This window comes from Salmo trutta, chromosome 19, assembly GCF_901001165.1.
Source record: "Salmo trutta chromosome 19, fSalTru1.1, whole genome shotgun sequence".
Lineage (NCBI taxonomy): Eukaryota > Metazoa > Chordata > Actinopteri > Salmoniformes > Salmonidae > Salmo > Salmo trutta.
In genome coordinates this window covers 21,748,944-21,770,607 of record NC_042975.1, presented here as the reverse complement: position 1 = coordinate 21,770,607, position 21,664 = coordinate 21,748,944, and the positions used below count along the sequence as shown (strand labels likewise).

Genomic DNA, 21,664 nt, shown 5'->3' with positions numbered 1-21,664 from the left:
AAGTTCTGGGCAATGTTTCAGTTGTGGTTTGGTAAAAGTAACTCTGATTGTATAAGAGAAGGAATTTATGTTCTGTTAATTACTGATGTCCCCTTTAAGAATGGAAATCGGGCATTATCAGCTGATTGTTATGGATGTATCCAAATTAATGTCAATAGAAAGCAGCTACTTTGCAGTCATTCTGGCTGCAGAGGTTGTGACTGTGTTAGCCAGTAGCTAGAACATTGCCAGTGAGCATGGCAATAGAACATAAAGAACGAACGACTTGGTCGCGTCCATATATATCTAACTAATCAAATGGGTTGCGACTGGGTTGCATCTCTAGCAACCAAAAGATGAGAAAGTATGAATTTGCTTATATACTGTAAATGAAAAAATCAAATGGAAATGTTTTTGTTCTAAAGGTAAATGTGTGCTTATAGTATTATTTTATTTGGCAAACAACTGGGTTGCCCCATAAATATCAAACTAATCGAAAGAATGACGCATCTCTAGCATCCAAAAGATGAGAAAGTAGGAATTTGCTTATAAAAATTAAAATAAAGAAAAAAAGTTTACTTTCGCTAAATGTGCTCTTTTATATTGTTTTCTTTGGCAACTGTGGTATAAACGGGATAAACCCCTCTGTTCTGTACATTACCTTGGAAAAATGAACTCCGCAAAGGGACTCGTCCCACTGCGTTGTCCATTATTTCCAAGGTAATGTACAGGACCTCAGCGTTTATCCTTTACATATATAATAGTTCTGTAGTTGCCATGGCAGCCTTGTGGCAGCCTAAGCACAGAGCTCTTGTAAATGTGACAGACCAGGGGGTTGGGTCAAAACGTTTACACAGATCAGACACGGACAGAGTAGGATTAGCTTAGTTTCAAAGGTGTTTATTAAAATAATAGTCCAAAAGAAAAGAATACCGTCTTCTGGGCTCCGGGTCTTGCTGTATCCTGTGGGGATCAAAAACTGAACTCCCTCCTGTTACCTCTGCTACCTTCAACTATACGGGAGTCCTTTCCTCCCCCAATCTCTCCCCTGTGTGCTGCCCTTCTGGCAGCTTTATGGGAGTTGTACAGCTGGTGAGCAATCAGCCTTTGATTACTCACCAATCCCAAATCCGCCCCAAATAGTCCTGGAGAGCCCATCGAGACCTGGCACGTCCAGCAGATGGAGCCATCGCCTCGTGATGTATACTCCGTCTGTCACCTGGCCTCGACAAGTCTCCCCCTGGTGGCTGACCTGCTGTACGCCACACCGCCCCCCCCCCCCCCCCCACCCCCCGTTGAAGGGACAAGAACCACCTGGTGACCCGATCGTTTGTGTCTGCCATTCAGACCAGGGCAGCATGGTCCGTGACCAGGGTGAAGTGGGTACCTAACAAGTAATACTTGAGAGTGTCTAGCGTCCACTTCACCACTAGACACTCTTTCTCAACAATAGAGTACTTTTTTCTCTAGGTATCAGCTTTCGGCTGATGTACATGATTTGGTGCTCCTCATCATCGTGTATCTGGGACAGAACGGCCTCTAGTCCCGTATCACATGCATCCGTCTGGACCAACATCGGCACCTGGAAATCGGGCATTACGAGAATGGGATGGGAGCACAGCGCTTCCTTCAGGCGGCTGAACGCCGCTTCTGTCTCGTCCGTCCATTTCACTGTTTTCGGGAGGCGGGCCCTGGTTAGATCGGTGAAGCTATAGCCGCAAAGTTGGGGATTAACCGGCTATAGTATCCTGCAAGTCCCAGGAAGGACTTGACCTGTGTCTTGGTGCGTGGAACGGGCCAGTCACATACCACGTGAACCTTCCTCTCCTGGGGCTTGACGTTCCCCCGTCCGATCAAATACCGCAGGTACTCCACCTCCTCGAAACCCTAGTTTGCATTTCTTGGGGTTCGCGGTCAACCCAGCTTGTCTGAGCATTACCAGCACCGCCTGGAGGCGTGTGAGGTGCTCTTCCCAACCTTGGCTGTGGATGATGATATCATCCAAATAGGCTGTTGCATACTGCTGGTGGGGTCGAAGTACTTTGTTCATCAGTCGCTGGAATGTGGGCGGGGCTCCGTGGAGACCGAACGGGATCACCCGGTACTGATACAATCCGTCTGGTGTCGAAAATGCCGTCTTCTTCCGGGAAGAGGCTGCCAACGGTACCTGCCAATATCCTTTGTTCAGATCAAGGGTGCTGATGTACTCGGCATGGGGTAGGTGTCGAACAAGCTTATGTTGTTCACACCCCAGAAATCATTACAGAAGCACTGGCTACCGTCCTGTTTGGGCACCAACACGATGGGGCTGCACCATGCACTGTACCATGCACTGTGAGACTCTTCAACGACCCCCCCCATCCTCAGCATAGCCTCCACGGCCTTCCTTCGGGCCTCCGGAATCCGATATGGCCTCTTTCGTACTGTTTCCCCGTACTGTTTCCTCGTACTGCTTCTCGGAGAACACCGCCATGTTCCGATCGACGAGCTCCCTGAGCTCTTGCTTCTGGGTCCTCATTGCTCGGGACGACCACTGGTACCGTTAGCGTCCTGGGTCCTGACCACAACACGGCCAAGCCTGTCCTCTTGTGCCACTTCTTAAACAGGTTCACATGGTGGGGTTTCCGTCTCCCCGGCTGCCGTACGCGGTTATTGACAGGTCCCAGCTTCTCGATCACCTCGTATGGCCCATGCCATGTTGCCAGGAACACGTTGGTTGGGCTTCCCACACCTCCTTGGCGAGGTCCAGTAGGCCTCGTGGCCTCCTCCCGTAGAGGAGTTCGAAAGGGGAAAACCCAGTGGAGGACTGGGGTACTTCTCGGATTGAGAACATTAGGTGGGGTAGTAGCTGGTCCCAGTTCTTCCCGTCCTGGTTGATGACCTTCCGCAGCATTTGTTTGAGCGTTTTATTGAACCGCTCGACGAGCCCATCCATTTGCGGGTGGAAGACAGAGGCCCGGATCTGCTTGATCTGCAGGAGAGCACACATATCTTTCATTAGGTGGGACATAAACTCAGTACCTTGGTCTGTTAGGATCTCGTTCGGGATATCCACCCGGCTAAAGAGGTGGAACAGCCCCCGGACGATTCCCTTGGATACCGCCGACAGTAGGGGAATGGCCTCGGGATACCGGGTGGTATAGTCCACTATGACCAGGATCTACCGGTATCCTTGTGCTGTTTGTACCAGGGGTCCCACTAAGTCCATGGCGATGCGTTCAAAGGGCACCCCGATGATTGGTAGGGGGACCAGTGGATTTCAGAAGTGTGCCTTTGGGGCGGTCATTTGACACTCCGGGCAGCTGTTACAGTAATCTTCAACGGCTCTCCTCATCCCGGGTCAGTGGAAGCGGGCGGCGATCCGTTCCCGGGTCTCCTCCATTCCCAGGTGCGCCCCCAACAGGTGGGTGTAGGCCAGCTGAAGAACGGTTCCCACGTACCCTCGGGACAGCAACAATACCTCTCGAAGTTCCCCCTGTTGGCACGACACCTTATACAAAAGGTTATTCTTGATTTGGAAATGGGGGTATCGCCAGTCACCCATCCCCAGAAGTAGCTGTCCATCCACCGCTATCACTTGGGCTGCGGCGGCTTTCATGTTAGGATCCTCCCACTAGGCCATCTCGAATTGTCCCCTCAGTTGGCCCCCAGGGGGTGTCTCGACTGGCCCCTCGAAATTGAGGAGGGGGAGGCTGGGCTCTTCCTCCCGTGGTTCCGCAGGGGGGTCGGGTTCCGGCACCCTCTCCGACTCCGGACCTGTAGATACAGGTTGATCAACCGTTTGCTTCCGGGCCGCACAGGCGATGGGTCGTCCACGCACTCGTCTTCGGCCGGCTCGTACCTTGTTCCTCAGCTCGTGCCTCCACAGGGCCACGAACAGCGGACAATCTCATCCCAGTAGGAGAGGTACCGGCAACTCTGGTACTGCACCCACCATCATCTGGCAGCTCCCTTGTGGCATCACAATGTTGGCCCATACGGTTGGATACCACTTTGTGTCCCCATGAACACAGGAAATGGACATCTCCCTACTACGTTTGGTATCCTGGTTCAGCAAGCTCGTGGTTACGAGGGTAACCATACTTCCGGAGTCGAATAGAGCTTCCGTGTCGTGTCCGTCAACCTTCACCGGGACCATGGGTGCAGTTGATTCGTGGTGTGCCCAACAGGAGGTGACGTAGTTCACTGCGTGACCTACCTCGCCTCCGGGGCTTGCTGATGGCATCGACTCCCCTCGAGCCGGGCAATTCCAGGCAATGTGCCCCCGGGTACCACACTCAAACACCTCCTTTGGTCTCCATCTACCTGTCGGTGGCGGGTCGGCCCTACCCCAGCCGTTTCTCCATGGGTTTGCAGTCCTCAGGCCCTGCTGTGTACACAGCAGTGGGGCTGTCCTTCCGACTTCTCGAACGGGTGCCGACTTGGCCCGGCTCCCACTCAGCAGGGCCTGAGTGTTCTGATGTGTCTCCACTGCTTCCAGGAGGCCCTCCAAGGTCTGGCCCGCGCATAGACTCGCTGCCCTCTTCATGTCGTGGGGTAATGCCCGTAGGAAGCGATCCAGGACCACTTTGTCTAGGATGGAGAGAGTGGATACGTCGGTTAGGAGCCATCCCCTGGTGATGTGGAGTAGGTCGCTCATCTAGGCTCGGGGGGGGATTCGTCGGCTACGAACCTCCAGTTGTGGAATAGTTCAGCCCGATGGGCCAGGCTATACCCGTAGCGGCTGAGTATCTCTCATTTGAGTCTGTCATAGTTAGCAGCCTGTTCATCGTTCAGGTCCCAATACGCCTTTCCCGTAATGCTGTCTGTTCAAACGTACGTAGTCCAAAAGAAAAGAATAGGTCTCCCCCAAGAGACCCTCTCCGGGATACCGTCTTCTGGGCTTCGGGTCTTGCTGTATCCTATGGGGATCAAAAACTGAACTCCCTCCTGTTACCTCTGGTACCTTCCCCAACTATACGGGAGTCCTTTCCTCCCCCAGTCTCTCCCCTGTGTGCTGCCCTTCTGGCAGCTTTATGGGAGTTGTACAGCTGATGAGCAAATCAGCCCTTGATTACTCAACAATCCCCAATCCGCCCCAATTAGTCCTGGCCGGAGAGCCCGTCGAGACCTGGCACGTCCAGTAGATGGAGCCATCGCCTCATGATGTATACTCCGTCTGTCACCAGGCCTCGACGAGTCTCCCCCTGGTGGCTGACCTGCTGTACGCCACATAAATTAATACATATTTAGTTCGTTTTTTCAGTGTTTTTTATTGTTGATTTTTAATCAGCTCTTTTGTTTTTGATAACATTGAGTTTTAATTTGCTTATATCTGGGGGGTTTTTGCCAGGAATATGCAGATTGACTGACAGGTTAACACTTTTTGGCTTGTCTGGTTAGCTAGCTAAAAGGCAAAAAAAATTGTTTGATAAATGCATCTGGACACAGTACCAGCTTTTCTGTTTCACCTGGCTGCCAACTCCTGATCTTCTGAGAACATTATTGAAGGAGTTTCCTGAAGTGTGAGAGGAATGGGAGAGAGAGGAATGCAGCAGTGCTGAGACAGAAGGCTCGTAGTGAGGATGACTGGCTACTATTCTGAACTTTGTGTGGTAAGCTTTCTAGCGCCAAGAACTGCTGAGGTATCAACCAAGTGGGTGCTACACAGAGTGGAAGAGGAGAAGTCCAGTGGCTAGCTATAAGACTCAGGCTGGTTCCCAGACTTGCCCTCTACAAGACCATCAACTAACTCCATCACTATCATCTCCCATCCTCTGACCAGCTCAAGCCATGAACTGACCCGCTCCATCTTTGGAGGATGCAGTTTTCAAAAAACTTGGTCAACCAACCTGTCATGATGTAATGCTTGTTTGTTTTTTGCTCATGAAGCACTGAGATTCTATGAAAGCCCTATAAACATATATATATATATTATTATAAACAATCTGGCAAAACAGATGCAATGAGTTCATAGCTTTCTATATCTATTTCAGACTTCATGTCGCTCTGTGATGGCATAGTTAACATGTGATTTCCGGCTGATTAAGTTTCATCTCTGTTTCAAAGGCTTTATTATTTAATGTAAAATAACATTTTGTGATACGTTTGTCTAAAGCAGTGGTTCCCAAATTTTTTATAGTCCCGTACCCCTTCAAACATTCAACCTCCAGCTGCGTACCCCCTCTAGCATCAGGATCAGCGCACTCTCAAATGCCATCATTGTAAGCCTGACACACACACACACTATACGATACATTTATTAAACATAAGAGTGAGTCTGAGTTTTTGTCACAACCCGGCTCGTGGGAAGTGACGTTTGCGTCCCACCTAGTCAACAGCCAGTGGAATCGCGTGGCACGAAATACAAATACCTCAAAAATGCTCTAACTTCAATTTCTCAAACATATGACTATTTTACACCATTTTAAAGACAAGACTCTCGTTAATCTAACCACATTGTCCGATTTCAAAAAGGCTTTACAGCGAAAGCAAAACATTAGATTATGTCAGGAGAGTACCCTGCCAAAAATAATCACACAGCCATTTTCAAAGCAAGCATATATGTCACAAAAACAAAACCACAGCTAAATGCAGCACTAACCTTTGATGATCTTCATCAGATGACACTCCTAGGACATTATGTTATACAATACATGCATGGTTTGTTCAAACAAGTTCATATTTATATCAAAAACCAGCTTTTTACATTAGCATGTGATGTTCAGAACTAGCATGCCCACTGAAAACTTCCGGTGAATTTACAAAATTACAAACGATTAACATTCACAAAATACATAACAATTATTTTAAGAATTATAGATACAGAACTCTTTTATGCAATCGCGGTGTCAGATTTTAAAATAGCTTTTCAGTGAAAGCACATTTTGCAATATTCTGAGTACATAGCCCGGCCATCACGGCTAGCTAATTTGACCCCCACCAAGTTTGGCGCTCACCAAACTCAGATTTACTATAAGAAAAATTGGATTACCTTTGCTGTACTTCAACAACAAATGTTGTTTTGGTTCCAAATAATCCATAGTTATATTCAAATACCTCCGTTTTGTTCGTGCGTTCAGGTCAGTATCCGAAGGGTGACGCGCGAGCACATTTCGTGACAAAAAATGTAAAAATATTCCATTACCGTACTTCGAAGCATGTCAAACGCTGTTTAAAATCAATTTTTATGCTATTTTTCTCATAAAATAGCGATAATATTCCAACCGGGCGACGTTGAAAAAAATTGAGAATTCACATGAATGCGCATCTCCAGTGTCACTGTTCCCAGCCTGACCACTCACAAAATCTCCTGCTGTTTTTTCGCCCAGAGACAGGAGAGAGGTCATTCCACTTTCTGGCGCCTTCTGAGAGCCAATGGAAGCCTTAGAAAATGTCACGTTACAGCAGAGATGCTGTATTTTCGACAGAGATGCCACAGAAGGAGAACAAATTGTCAGACAGGGCACTTCCTGTATGGGATCTTCTCAGGTTTTGGCCTGCGATATGAGTTCTGTTATACTCACAGACACCATTCAAACAGTTTTAGAAACTTTAGAGTGTTTTCTATCCAAATCTACTAATTATATGCATATTCTCGTTTCTGGGCAAGAGTAGTAACCAGTTTAAATCGGGTACGTTTTTTATCCGGCCGTGCAAATACTGCCCCCTAGCCCCAACAGGTTAATTGACCCCCCATAAACGTAACGGACACATACCAGGAGCTGTGCCAGGCTCGCCACGTCTGTTGACTCATCCAGCTGTAACGCATAGAATTCACTGACTTGTATGCGAAGCAGTAAATGTTTCAAAAGATCTCCTGCCATGTCACAGATGTGTTGTGAAACAGTGTTATTTGATGAAGGCATTGTCTGTATAGTTTTTTTGGCATTTTCCCCCAGCATTGTCCCAGCCATATCCGCAGCAGCAGGAAGAATGAAGTCCTCCACAATAGTATGGGGCTTGCCTGTCCTAGCCACTCAGTAGATCACCATATAAGACGCTTCTAGCCCCTTCTTATTAATGGTATCTGTTGCTTGACGAAAGTCATCTTAATTCTCGCTCAAAAAACTCCTGTGGTTTATTTTTCAAATTGCCATGTTTTGTTTCTAAATTTCTGCACAAGAGTGAAGGTTTCATTGAGTTGTGAGAGAACTTTTGCACATATAACACACTGTGGCTGAAGAAAGGCACTACTCCCAATATAAGTGAACCCCAAATCTCATCAAATTTGCGCCTCTTCGATGGTCCATCCCTGTCTGTTGTTCGGTGCTTTCCCGGGTAAGTGGGCAGTAGCTCTTCGGCTGCATCAGATTCACAACTGTCAGTGTCCATGCTAGCTGGGCTAACAACAATTGTAGAATTACTGATGCTAGCATTGGATGTGCTCGTGGAAGCAGAACAACTTGTGTTGTCGGCAGGTGCAGGTGCAATACTGCTGGTAGTAGCAGTACTGCCAGTAGAGCTGGTGTCTCTATGGCCTTGCTTTTTTTAACCAATGAGCAGCAGCTATACGTTTGGATACATACGGACCGTTAGTGGAATTCCCATGAGAGAGTACCGGTTAATTATTGGATGTTAATTATTTGACTAGGCTACCTGTACTTGACATTGTGTTGTTATTTCGCTGAACACTAGATGGTTTAATTTTATTTTTGGCAGTGAAATGAGGCTAGTCAGGCGAGAAAAAAACCTCACCCAAATGTATAGCCCCGCAGGAAAATATATATGGACTGTTTGAAAAGGTGAATATATATATATTTTTTTAAATGTGAATCACATTTTTATTTGGCGTACTGCCGACGGCATTGCGCGTACCCCTGGGTGTATGCGTACCCCAGTTTGGGAATACCTGGTCTAAAGGATCAAATAATGATTCTAGTAGACCTGATAAAATGCTAAATGAGTGTAATTCGGGAAAACATTACCAAGTACTGAGAAACAATCTAGCAGTCCAGCCTCAGTACTTAATTTCAATTGACTCAATGTATTTTGATGTTTCCCTTAGATACTGTACATGTCCAAATGCACTTCTAAAGACATCATCCAAATCATTCCACGACATAATGGCAAATGCAGAAAAACAACACTTACTGTTGCACTAATAAGAACCGTTTGCAGGCCCTTTCAGGATGAGAGAACACCACCATTATCGCTGTCCCCGGATTTCTTAGGAATAAAGGGATACTTTGATTTACCATAGTGCCCACCAGGCCGTGTACCACTGGGGTGCTTGCTGATGTATTTCTTGCTTTACCTGCTGTCTGAATAAATGTAGACCGCATGGCTTCGAAGATAAGCTAGAGCCTTCAAAAACCTTTTAATGTCCAGAAAAAGTACATCTTTATTACTAAGCCTTCAAAAGTTACATATGCAGACAAATGTTGTTAATTTTTAGAGAGTTACCATAAAGCATGCTTCTTGCATGTTTCGTCTAAATGAGAGGAAATTCTTAATTTATACAGTAGGGTGGCCGTTAGCCTAGTGGTTAGAGCATTGGGCCAGTAACCAAAATGTTGCTGGTTTGAATAACTGAGCCGACAAAATGAAAAATGTGTCTGTGCCCTTGAGCAAGGCACTTAACCTTAATTTGCTCCAGGGGTGCCATACTACTACAGTATGGCTGTAAAACAACACATTTCACTGCGCCTATCCACTGTAAAGTATGTGACAAACAAATTTGTGTATTTTATTCAGAGTTGAGCTCAAGGTCAAGACCTTCATTGAATGGCCTTAGTATCAATGATACTGTAATTAGCATGCATTTAATTTCCTCCTGGGAAAGTCATGTAAAAGTCACCAACGCCTGATACACGGTACTGTATCAGCATATCTATGTTGAGTATCTCTCCAGGGAACTGAGTAAATATCAGAGCTATTGATAATTCAGATAGAAGATGTCTGCACATTCAATTCATTTAAGGGCACCAGATGTCTAAATAATCCATGTATTCATGCCAGGATTACATTGAAGGATATCGTCATGTACTGTAACACTTTAAAGCAGAAAGAGAACAGTGAGAGGTCAATCCAGTGTCATGCCCATTGTTCTAAGGTGTCAAGGTGTATTGTGCTGGATTGTGATGAGTATGAATGACTAGTGCGAGCCCCTGTCTAATGTTCAGTGTCAGCCTGAATGTCAGTGCATGCATAAATACGTTCAATGTAAAGGCATTTCAATAATTTCTATGAAACATAGTTATCTTCCTTTCTTAGAAATGTTATATCCATATCATAAACTGTTGATATAGATACAGTATAGCCCACTATAGAATTTCATGAATCTACAGTATAAACTGTCTTCCTTGATGTGTTAGAATAAAGCAACACCCAACTCAACAGATACTAATGTAAGTGTGCTCTTATTCAATGCAAATGTTACTTCTTTGGGCACCAGACTAAGTGTCTAAGGTCCCCTCCTACTCTTGTTTGTAGTACACAGTGGGGAAATGATCCATGCATGGAGTCCAGCACACAATGCCAGTCTAATTTGTCATTTCACAGAGCGCAGCACCCTTTCTCATAAACACATCGCTGGCTAGCAAAGCAAGGTCATCCACTGCATCTGACCCTCTCATGACAAAACAATGAAGGTTGGCTCGATTATGTATATTACACGGTTTCCAGTCTCGCTGTGACTAAAGACTCTTTCAAAGTACTGTGAATTCCCTAGATACACTTGTGAATTTACTCCTAATCCCCAGGTAATTGAAATGGTTGACTCAGCCATACAGTGAAAATTGCAATGTTCCACAGCCCTATGTATTGTAGCTTAAAGGCCAACTCCTTAATTTGAAATCAATAAAACAGCAACATTGCCACTTGGGTTCCTTTAAAAGTGAGGAATGTAAAACGTCCTTATATTTTGGGTTATGGTGGGGTTAGACAGTTGATCAAAGCATTTATGAGTTATATTTGTATATATCATTAATTTACATTAATTAAAATGTCTGTAAATATCAGAGTAGGCCTTTAAATGAGATGAGGTCGTTCAAGCTGATAGACAGGTCTGATGTTATAGGCAGTCTATAGTCAACAACATGTTGTCATCCTAATCTGCTGGGGGTGTTTCAGAAACAAGTGTTTCACCAAGACATCCCCCCCCCACCTAGCAACCAATGCTAATTAAGACCACATATCTTAGATTTGCTGAGGTCAGAACGAGGGGTTTTAATTAAAACACCATTGAGTTCGATTTGCACGTCGTACACGAAGACCTACTCAGGTTGCACCACAGGCTAGATAGAGTTTTAATTAACTCTTATCTTAGCCCAATTTTTCCAGCTCGGGTCATCATCATAATTCCCCCACTATCGCCCTAATAATAAATTGAACAACGCCTCTGTAAATCCAAGAGGCTGCGTGCATGTCAAAACAAACAGTGACCCCTATATCCCCAGTTCAGTCCACACCCAATCAATCCTCATGCATACAAATATGCATATTTCAGTGGATGCAATTAGGAGGAAAATGCATTGGATGTGTTATGTCATATATGTGCAGTACGTCATTGCTCTGTCTCTCTCTCTCTTCTGTGTCACTGAGCCATTGGGCCCGCCCTGCAACCTCATTGGATAACGCTGGGCAGGCCTGGGCCAGCGCTCTTTTTTCACTGTGAGACTCGTCAATGTGCATTTTGCTAGCTGTCATTCAAATGGCGATGGACTGGAACTCAAATTGGCTGGAACTCAAATTGCTACGGGGCTGGCTCAAGTGGGCCAAGCTTGCAGTACTCAAAATGGTGCTGCATTGCTTCTAGAAAAGTGTAGCTTTCAAACTAGGGATTTAATGGCTAATTGAGGTAAGACAGTAATTCTGCTTATAGATTATTGTAACGCCCTGGCCATAGAGAGGGGTTTTTGTTCTTTATTTTGGTTAGGCCAGGGTGTTACATTGGGTGGGCGTTCTATGTTCCTTTTTCTATGTTTTTGTATTTCTTTGTTTTGGGCCGTGAGTGTGGCTCCCAATCAGGCACAGCTGAAGCTCGTTGCTGCTGATTGGGAGTCACACATAAGGAGCATGTTTTTTCCTTTGGGTTTGTGGGTAATTGTTTCTGTCAGTGTTTTGTACCAGACAGGACTGTTTGCTGTCGGTTTACTCGTTTCTTGTTTTGTATAGTGTTCATGTTGTTTATATTAAATTCTGATAATGAACACTAACTCCGCTGCACCTTGGTCCACTTCTTCAGACGACAGCCGTTACAGAATTACCCACCACCAAGGGACCAAGCAGCGGAAGAGGGAGGTCCGGTCAATGGAGGAGACGCCGGCCAGCAGACGGGGTCGCTGGCGTCGGTCGAGGAAGCCCGGAAGACACCCCCAAGAAAATTTTGGGGGGGGGCTAATGGGGTGGTCCGGAAGGGCAGAGGAGGAGCCCAGACCACTGCTCTCGTGGGGGATAACGGCAGAGGAAGAGAGGAAGATGATGAGGCAGTTGATTGAGGACCTGCAGATGGATGATCTGGAGGAGCCTTGGTATGCGGAGTTGCGCACTGTGTCGCCAGTGCGTCCGCACAGCCCGGTGCGTCCGGTGGACATGCCCAGCACATGCCGTGCTAGGAAGGGCATCCAGCCAGGACGAGTGGCAAAACCGGCTCCACGCTTCAGTTCACCAGTGCGTGTTCACAGTCCTGTCTGGCCCGTCCCTGCTCCCCGCACCAAGTCCACAGTGCATGTTCCCAGTCCTGTCCGGTCCGTCCCTGCTCCCCGCACCAGGCCCAAGGTGCGTGTCCACAGTCCTGTCCGGCCCGTCCCTGCTCCCCGCACCAAGCCCAAGGTGCGTGTCCCCAGCCCTGCCAGTCAACAGTCGTCAGAGCTGCCCGCCAGTCAACAGTCGTCAGAGCTGCCCGCCAGTCAACAGTCGTCAGAGCTGCCCGCCAGTCAACAGTCGTCAGAGCTGCCCGCCAGTCAACAGTCGTCAGAGCTGCCCGCCAGTCAACAGTCGTCAGAGCTGCCCGCCAGTCAACAGTCGCCAGAGAGGTCAGACTGCGCTGAACTGCCGGAGTGGCCAGACTGCGCTGAACTGCCGGAGTGGCCAGACTGCGCTGAACTGCCGGAGTGGCCAGACTGCGCTGAACTGCCGGAGTGGCCAGACTGCGCTGAACTGCCGGAGTGGCCAGACTGCGCTGAACTGCCGGAGTGGCCAGACTGCGCTGACCTGCCGGAGTGGCCAGACTGCCCTGACCTGCCGGAGTGGCCAGACTGCCCTGACCTGCCCGAGTGGCCAGACTGCCCTGACCTGCCCGAGTGGCCAGACTGCCCTGACCTGCCCGAGTGGCCAGACTGCCCTGACCTGCCCGAGTGGCCAGACTGCCCTGACCTGCCCGAGTGGCCAGACTGCCCTGACCTGCCCGAGTGGCCAGACTGCCCTGACCTGCCCGAGTGGCCAGACTGCCCTGAACTGCCGGAGTGGCCAGGGACGCCCGCCAGCCCGGTGAGTCCGGTGCCTACGCCTAGGGACAGGCCTCTGTCATGTTTCCCCAGCCTGGTGAATCCTGGGTCAGTGCCGTCAGAGCAGCCAGGGTCGCCCGCCAGCCAGGCGCAACCATCGCCGCCCGCCAGCCGGGCGCAACCATCGCCGCCCGCCAGCCGGGCGCAACCATCGCCGCCCGCCAGCCGGGCGCAACCATCGCCGCCCGCCAGCCGGGCGCAACCATCGCCGGCCGCCAGCCGGGCGCAGTCAGTGTCGCCCACCAGACCTTCGGCGCGGCCAGGTGCGCCACCGAAGAGGGCGACGTCAAGGGTGGAGCAGAGGCCACGTCCCGCACCTGAGCCGCCGCCGTAAGAGGGCCCACCCGGACCCTCCCCTTCAGAGTCAGGTTTTGCGGCCGGAGTCCGCACCTTTGGGGGGGGGTACTGTAACGCCCTGGCCATAGAGAGGGGTTTTTGTTCTTTATTTTGGTTAGGCCAGGGTGTTACATTGGGTGGGCGTTCTATGTTCCTTTTTCTATGTTTTTGTATTTCTTTGTTTTGGGCCGTGAGTGTGGCTCCCAATCAGGCACAGCTGAAGCTCGTTGCTGCTGATTGGGAGTCACACATAAGGAGCATGTTTTTTCCTTTGGGTTTGTGGGTAATTGTTTCTGTCAGTGTTTTGTACCAGACAGGACTGTTTGCTGTCGGTTTACTTGTTTTGTATAGTGTTCATGTTGTTTATATTAAATTCTGATAATGAACACTAACTCCGCTGCACCTTGGTCCACTTCTTCAGACGACAGCCGTTACAATTATGCATGTATGAACTACACATTGACACATCCAGCCCAAAGCGGGAGGTTAAAAAGATACTACAGTACGTAGTCGCCAGAGTTATGGAACGTGTCTTTTAATATGTGGTCTGGAAGCCCTTGGATGTAGGTCTATGCAGGACAGAATTAAATAACATGCTTACAATAACAATGCTCAGTTGTCCTAGCACAGTAATGTGCACTGCATGCCGCTAAGACCCTGAGGACACATAAGTGCTTATGATAATGCCATGGAAAGATGTCTCGGCAGAGCTACTCAACAACCAGCTTCTATGGTTTGCACTATATACTGTACTCATTTTGTACATTGCAAAACAATGATGTATGGTAGCTACTGTAGGTATAGGTAAAATGTATTTACAGGGTTCTCAGGCTCCCAAGTGGCGCAGCGGTCTAAGGCACTGCATCTCAGTGCAAGAGGTGTCACTACAGTCCCTGGTTTAAATCCAGGCTGTATCACATCTGACTGTGATTGGGAGTCACATAGGGTGGCACACAATTGGCACAGTGTCGTCCGGGGTAGGCTGTCATTATAAATAAGAAGTTGTTCTTAACTGACTTGCCTCGGTAAATAAAGGTAAAAAATATAATAATAATTACAATTTAAAAAAAAACATGTACTAAACATTGTTACACAATACATACTCACAAACTTTAGTGGGACCAAATATCTTGTCATTTACACATTGACATTGAGGCCTACAATGAGCTGAACACACAAAACAAAAAATATTATATCACTATTAGAAAACGTCTCTCTCACATGCACACACACACACACTAGGCTACAGTTCTGATATACAATAGTATAGCCTACCACTTATACTATTGAGCAGAGCATAGATCCACCTTGATATGTTCAGGAAAGTACGTTTCAGATGATTAGCTAAACTACACACTGCAATGAAAATTCCAACACTGAGCCCTAACCTGCTCTGCTCTACGGTGTCAAAACAGGCGGAGAGTCAAAGGTTTATTGACCTCACAATAAGCCAGATTGTAGTTACTTACATTGTGGTGCTGAAACTTGAAACAGCAGCCCATTGGAAACGGACAGCTCATGGTGCTGAAAGTAGGCAAATTCGAGTAGGCATAATTCAATCATCTTCATTTTAATTAGACTTTACTAACAACAAGAGGGCTTTGTGTTGGAGCCTATTTCTTGCTATTTAAGAAATAAGAGGTAGGCCTACCTGTTTGACAGACAAAATGTGGCTATTTGTTGGTCAATTCCTCCACCCAACATGCACTCTTTAAATAGACTACCTCTGTGTCAGTGAAGGGCTGTTAAAGCCAATAATCGAATTGAGGGGGTATGAGAGGCTATGCCATAGGCCTACGTTTTATTTAAGAAAATAGCAAAGAGCAGAGGCCTACCCCTTTTATCTTAAGATTTTGAAGAAAATAAAATGGATCTGATTATATTAAGTGATCTATAACAGCGCTTTGGTCCACAATGCTTTATGCTAGAAACAAGCTGTCAAGTACCCAGGAAAGACGTGACTCTGATGCATATGGGGATATCCTTGTTTTGTTTCCTTGACATTCAGAGGCTGACTTTGCTTGGGAACTAATCTAATTCTGTCACAATCAATTGATTAAGCTATTCACTTTCTGCACAATAGAAGATGTTTAATATATATTTAAAAAATATATATTTATAAATATACTGAACAATAATATAAATGCAACATCTAACAATTTCAATGGTTTTACAGAGTTACAGTTCATATAAGGAAATCAGTCAATTAAAATAAATGAATTAGGCCCTAATCTATGGATTTCACATGACTGGGCAGGGACGCAGCCATGGGTGGGCCTGGGAGGCCATAGGCCCACCCACTGGGGAGCCAGGCCCAGCCAATCAGAATAAATGGGTGGCTGGTCTCAGGTGAAGAAGCCCGCAGGTGAAGAAGCCGGATGTGGAGGTCGTGGGCTGGGTGGTTACACGTGGTCCGTTTAAACAGCATGGGACATTGCAGCCATCATACTGCTCAGGAAGGAGACGTGTTCTGACTCCTAGAGATGAACGTACTTTGGTGCGAAAAGTGCAAATCAGTCCCACAACAAGAGCAAAGGACCTTGTGAAGATGCTGGAGGAAACAGGTACAAAAGTATCTATATCCACAGTAAAACGAGTCCTATATCGACATAACCTTGAAAGGCCGCTCAGCAAGGATGCTCCAAAACCACCATAAAAAAGACAGACTACGGTTTGCAACTGCACATGGGGACAAAGATCGTACTTTTTGGAGAAATGTCTGGTCTGATGAAACAAAAATAGAACTGCTTGGCCATAATGACCATCATTATGTTTGGAGAAAAAAGGGGGAGTCTTGCAAGCCGAAGAACACCATCCCAACCGTGAAGCACGGGGGTGGCAGCATCATGTTGTAGGGGTGCTTTGCTGCAGGAGGGACTGGTGCACTTCACAAAATAGATGGCATCATGAGGCAAGAATATGATGTGGATATACTGAAGAAACATCTCAAGACATCAGTCAGGAAGTTGAAGCTTGGTCGCAAATGGGTCTTCCAAATGGACAATGACCCCAAGTATACTTCCAAAGTTGTGGGGAAATAGCTTAAGGACAACAAAGTCAAGGTATTGGAGTGTCCATCACAAAGCCCTGACCTCAATCCTATAGAAAATGTGTGGGCAGAACTGAAAAAGTGTGTGCGAGCAAGGAGGCTTACAAACCTGACTCAGTTACACCAGCTCTGTCAGGAGGAATGGGCCAAAATTCACCCAACTTCTTGTGGGAAGCTTGTGGAAGGCTACCCTAAACGTTTGACCCAAGTTAAACAATTTAAAGGCAAAGCTACCAAATACTAACTGAGTGTATGTAAACCTCTGACTCACTGGGAATGTGATGAAAAAAATAAAAGCTGAAATAAATTGTTCTCTCTACTATTATTCTGACATTTCACATTCTTAAAATAAAGTGGTGATCCTAACTGACCAAAGACAGGGAATTTTTACTGGGATTAAATGTCAGGAATTGTGAAAAACTGAGTTTAAATGTATTTGGCTAATGTGTATGTAAACTTCCGACTTCAACTGTACACACTACCGTTCAAATGTTTGGGGTCACTTAGAGACTCCCTTGTTTGTGAAAGAAAAGCACATTTTTTGTCCATTAAAATAACATCAAATTGATCAGAAATGCAGTGTAGACATTGTTAATGTTGTAAATTACTATTGTAGCTGGAAACTGATGATTTTTTTATGGAATATCTACATTGGCTACAGAGGCCCATTATCAGCAACCATCACTCCTGTGTTCTAATGGGACGTTGTGTTAGCTAATCCAAGTTTATTTTAAAAGGCTAATTGATCATTAGAAAACCCTTTTTCAATTATGTTAACACAGCTAATGATGGCTATTCCATGCGAGAAATTGCCAAGGAACCAAAGATCACGTACAATGCTGTGTACTACTCCCTTCACTGTATTTCTGATCGATTTGAAGTTATTTTAATGGACAAAAAATGTTATTTTCTTCAAAAACAAGGACATTTCTAAGTGACCCCAAACTTTTGAACGGTAGTGTATATATTTCAAAATGTTTAAACCCAGACAGCTTTTAGGGAAACACCTGTGACCTCTCGTTGGGTTAACCCACGGAAGAAGTGTAGCCAGCAGTTAAAGCTTAATTTCTTTATGCATTGGTAGGACTACTTTGTCTGGTGTAGAATGGTAGGCATAACTTTTGAAAGTACTATGCTCAGATTCCTATTATATGCAAAGGTGACAGTTTAGTTGCAAAGATGAACACATCTCTCTGTCCATTCTTAGCCTGAAATGTCGGTCATTTGTGTGGAATTAAAAAAAGATTCCAGTTTATATGTAAAATGACGTAGAATGCATGAAATGTTTATAAAATGCTTTTTATTTACTCGAACCTGCAAATGTGATAGATTAATGTAATGCTTTCACTATAAAGGAAATCTTTCCACTCCTACTCTTGTTCAAAGTGGTCTGTGAACCCACAACCTTCTGGCCCGCAGCCCTGTGCGCTATCAAATTAGCCGCGTTACCATGTCATGCTTCCAACACCAGGAATCGTTTCTAACACTGCAGAAGGCTCTTGTCGGTCCAAGACGTGAGAGTAAATGGTGGACATGTTCTCTGCTATCCACTTTGTTTAAATTGTTATTTGGGGTATAAAGGAGGGTCACTTTTTTTCATGCGTTCATGGAGAATTTAGCAAAAATCTATTTTGCTGGAGGTAGTGTAATCCATTTTCATTTCAGAGAGGTCCGATTTTCTCCATGTAAACCTTATTATAAATAACGTTTACTCACTTAGGCAACCCGATTGACCTATTCATTGTGGTGGTTATTGTCATTATAACGCAGACTAAGATATAGTTTAAAGGACATATACAGCCTAGCCTCTATAAATCACTTGCTTGATCATCCACTGGGGTATTAAAAATAGCGGGAGTAGGGATGCTGCGCGGATGGCTCACATGGTTTAATAACCTGCGCAGGAGAGAACTGCAGACTTGGCTGTACGCGAGGCACACACTCGAATCAAGGAGTGATTTCACCTGATTCCGCGGTGCTGGCTGGTTGGTGGATTTAGTTTATGTACTTGATAAATAAGGATACAAAACTGATTTCAGAGCATACTTGTTTCTAGAGTCACTGCAGTGTTGTGCTGTATCGGGAGAACTACCCAAGTGGAGACTTTGCTGATGCATCTTTGTGCGAGCATCCATCTCTTGGCGATTACAAATAACATACACAAAGCTGGGGATACGGTCTACATCAGCTTTCAGAAAACACACATCGCTTTTTTCCTCTGAAGCTTGTTGTAGCTGGAAATCTCTTGGAGATAGGCTACTAGAGGCACAGATATAGCTTACTTTTTGATATTCTCACCTTATAGTTGAGACAAGCAAATAGAGGTCGACCTCCAACCACAACAGCATTTCGAGTGGAGTTGAATTTCTGTGGGCATCACTATTTCGCACGGAGCAAGGAGTATCTGACATTCAAGTTTCAGTGGAAGTTGCGCACTGACGGAAAATGGGCATTTGTGGTTATTTTGTGGCGCCTTGGAAATGCCTTGTTGTCATCGGTGTAAGACTGTTATTCCTTGTACCTGCAGGAGTGCCAGCGAGGAGCGGGGATTCTTTTTCTAAGGACAACATCACTGTCAGACAAGGGGACAGTGCCGTCTTAAAGTAAGTCATTTAATTTGTACCTTATTTCAATGCTTTCAAAGTCATTGGTTCGGCGAATCGTGCCATATTGCGTGCTGGAGGACTATAATAGTCGAAAACACGTGCCAATTTTGGGGGGGAATTCATTACAAGTGTTCTTAATATCCACAAATATCCTTCGCAAGCATGATGTGCAATATGTTATTATTTATAATATATAATTAACTCTAACTGCGTCATTCTTTCATAATCTCAAGCAAGCACTATAGCATGCAACACGCGGATTTACCTCTAGTTGTGTCGTTCCATGTTATAGATAAGGTTAATGTCATTTTAATATTTTTAAGGATGCTGTGCTGTGGGCATAGATACTGATATCGATGTGTGGGTAGGGGGTGGGATGGGGTCGTCAGCTGATCATAATGCAATATTATAATATATTAACTGTTGTGGAATTGTTGTGCAAACATTTTGATTATCCAGTAACAGAATAGAAGACATTTGATTATTCCATTATTTGTAACCAATCATGTCTGGAACCCATACAAAATGTATACAGCTCTCTCTGTCAGTGAGTGAGAGCGATAGAGATGTGATCAAATCCTATCTGAATCTCCCAATTCATGAACGACATAAGCGAAGGGGGCAGAGCTGACAAAGTGTGTATTCATGCCTTGGGTGACTGAAGGAAAAGTGGATCTTATGTCACATTCCAGCCTGGTTTTGCTAAGAGCCTGGCACCATACAAAGTAGGAGCCATTCTGGAGAAAGAGAGCGTTGCCTGTGGTGGCCACTCCTGGACACATACTGGAGTCTTGGAGAGCCATCCTTGAGAGAACTTCATTTTGACCATAAAACAAAGCTGGCAACCTTAAATGGTGTTAATCGGCAGGCCAGGGATGATTAGCTGGCCAGTAGGGTATGAGGGCCAGGTTGGGAACTGGGGTTAAGACCTGTACTCTTGAGAGGTACCATGAGTAACCACAGATTGATTACATCTGCATTAAAATGCTACTCTTTGAGTTTGTTAAATACCATTGACACTTGTATTGGAACCGGATGATATGGTCAGATGAGATGAAAATAGAGCTCTTTGGCTACGCACACCAGTGATGTGTTTGGCCTTGAAAGAAGGATGCATATGCAGAAAAGAACCTCATACCTACTGTAAAATATGGTGGTGGTGGATCTTTGATGTTATGGGGCTGTTTTGCTTCCACTTATCCTGGGGCCCTTGTTAAGGTCAACAGCATCATGAACTCTACCAAGTACCAGGATATTTTAGCTAAAAACCTGGTTGCCTCTGCCAAGAGGCTGAAACTTGGCCACAAGTGGATCTTCCAGCAACACAATGACCCCAAGCATACAACAAAATCCACAAATAAATGGCTAATTAGCAGCAAAATCAACATTTTGCGATGGCCATCTCAGTCCCCGGACCCCATTGAAAACATGTGGTTTGAATTGAAGAAGGCAGTACATAAGCACATACCTAAGGATATCAAGAATATCAGATCCCTCCCAATGTGTTTTCCAATCTCATAAAACATTATAGAAAATGTTTTATGAGAAAATATTATTGAAAAAGGCTAAGTGCTGTTATCCTCACAAGAGGTTAGTTAAGTGATGTTATCCTCACAAGGGGTGAGCATTGAAAACAGGGGTGCCAATCATTTTCACCACTATCTTTTTTAGATTATTATTGTTGACCAAAATATTTTTCTGAGCAATTGTATTAGTCGCCTATACAAAAATATAATTTTCCCATTTTTGAAGCATTCAATATAGCTAGCGCAGTATTTGTATCATTTATGTTATACAGTCTTTATCAAGGGTGCCAATCATTTTAGGTTGCCAGGTTTGTTTTATGGTCAAAATGAAGTTCTCTCAAGGATGGCTCTCTAAGACTCCAGTATGTGTCCAGGAGTGGCCACCACAGGCAACACCCTCTTTCTCCAGAATGGCTCCTACTTTGTATGGTGCCAGGCTCTTAGCAAAACCAGGCTGGAATGTGACATAAGATCCACTTTTCCTTCAGTCACCCAAGGCATGAATACACACTTTGTCAGCTCTGCCCCCTTCGCTTATGTCTTTCATGAATTGGGAGATTCAGATAGAGATGTGATCAAATCCTATCACTCTCACTCACTGACAGAGAGAGCTGTATACATTTTGTATGGGTTCCAGACATGATTGGTTACAAATTATGGAATAATCTAATGTCTTCTATTCTATTACTGGATAATCAAAATGTTTGCACCACAATACCACAACAGTTAATATAATATTGC

The 21,664-nt window shown here is 45.6% G+C and overlaps 1 protein-coding gene across 2 annotated transcripts in view; it reads left to right on the top strand.

Annotated features, from left to right (window-relative positions):
• Positions 1–21,664, top strand: part of LOC115154170 (opioid-binding protein/cell adhesion molecule) — a 377,660-nt gene that overhangs the window by 156,689 nt on the left and 199,307 nt on the right. Inside the window, exon 2 of one of the 2 annotated variants that reach the window (XM_029700129.1) lies at positions 19,319–19,394. In XM_029700129.1, the coding sequence (XP_029555989.1) occupies positions 19,319–19,394 (76 nt within the window). Of the gene's footprint in view, positions 1–18,716; positions 19,395–21,664 lie in introns of those variants that run through there. The other variant, XM_029700128.1, reaches the window with a different exon arrangement.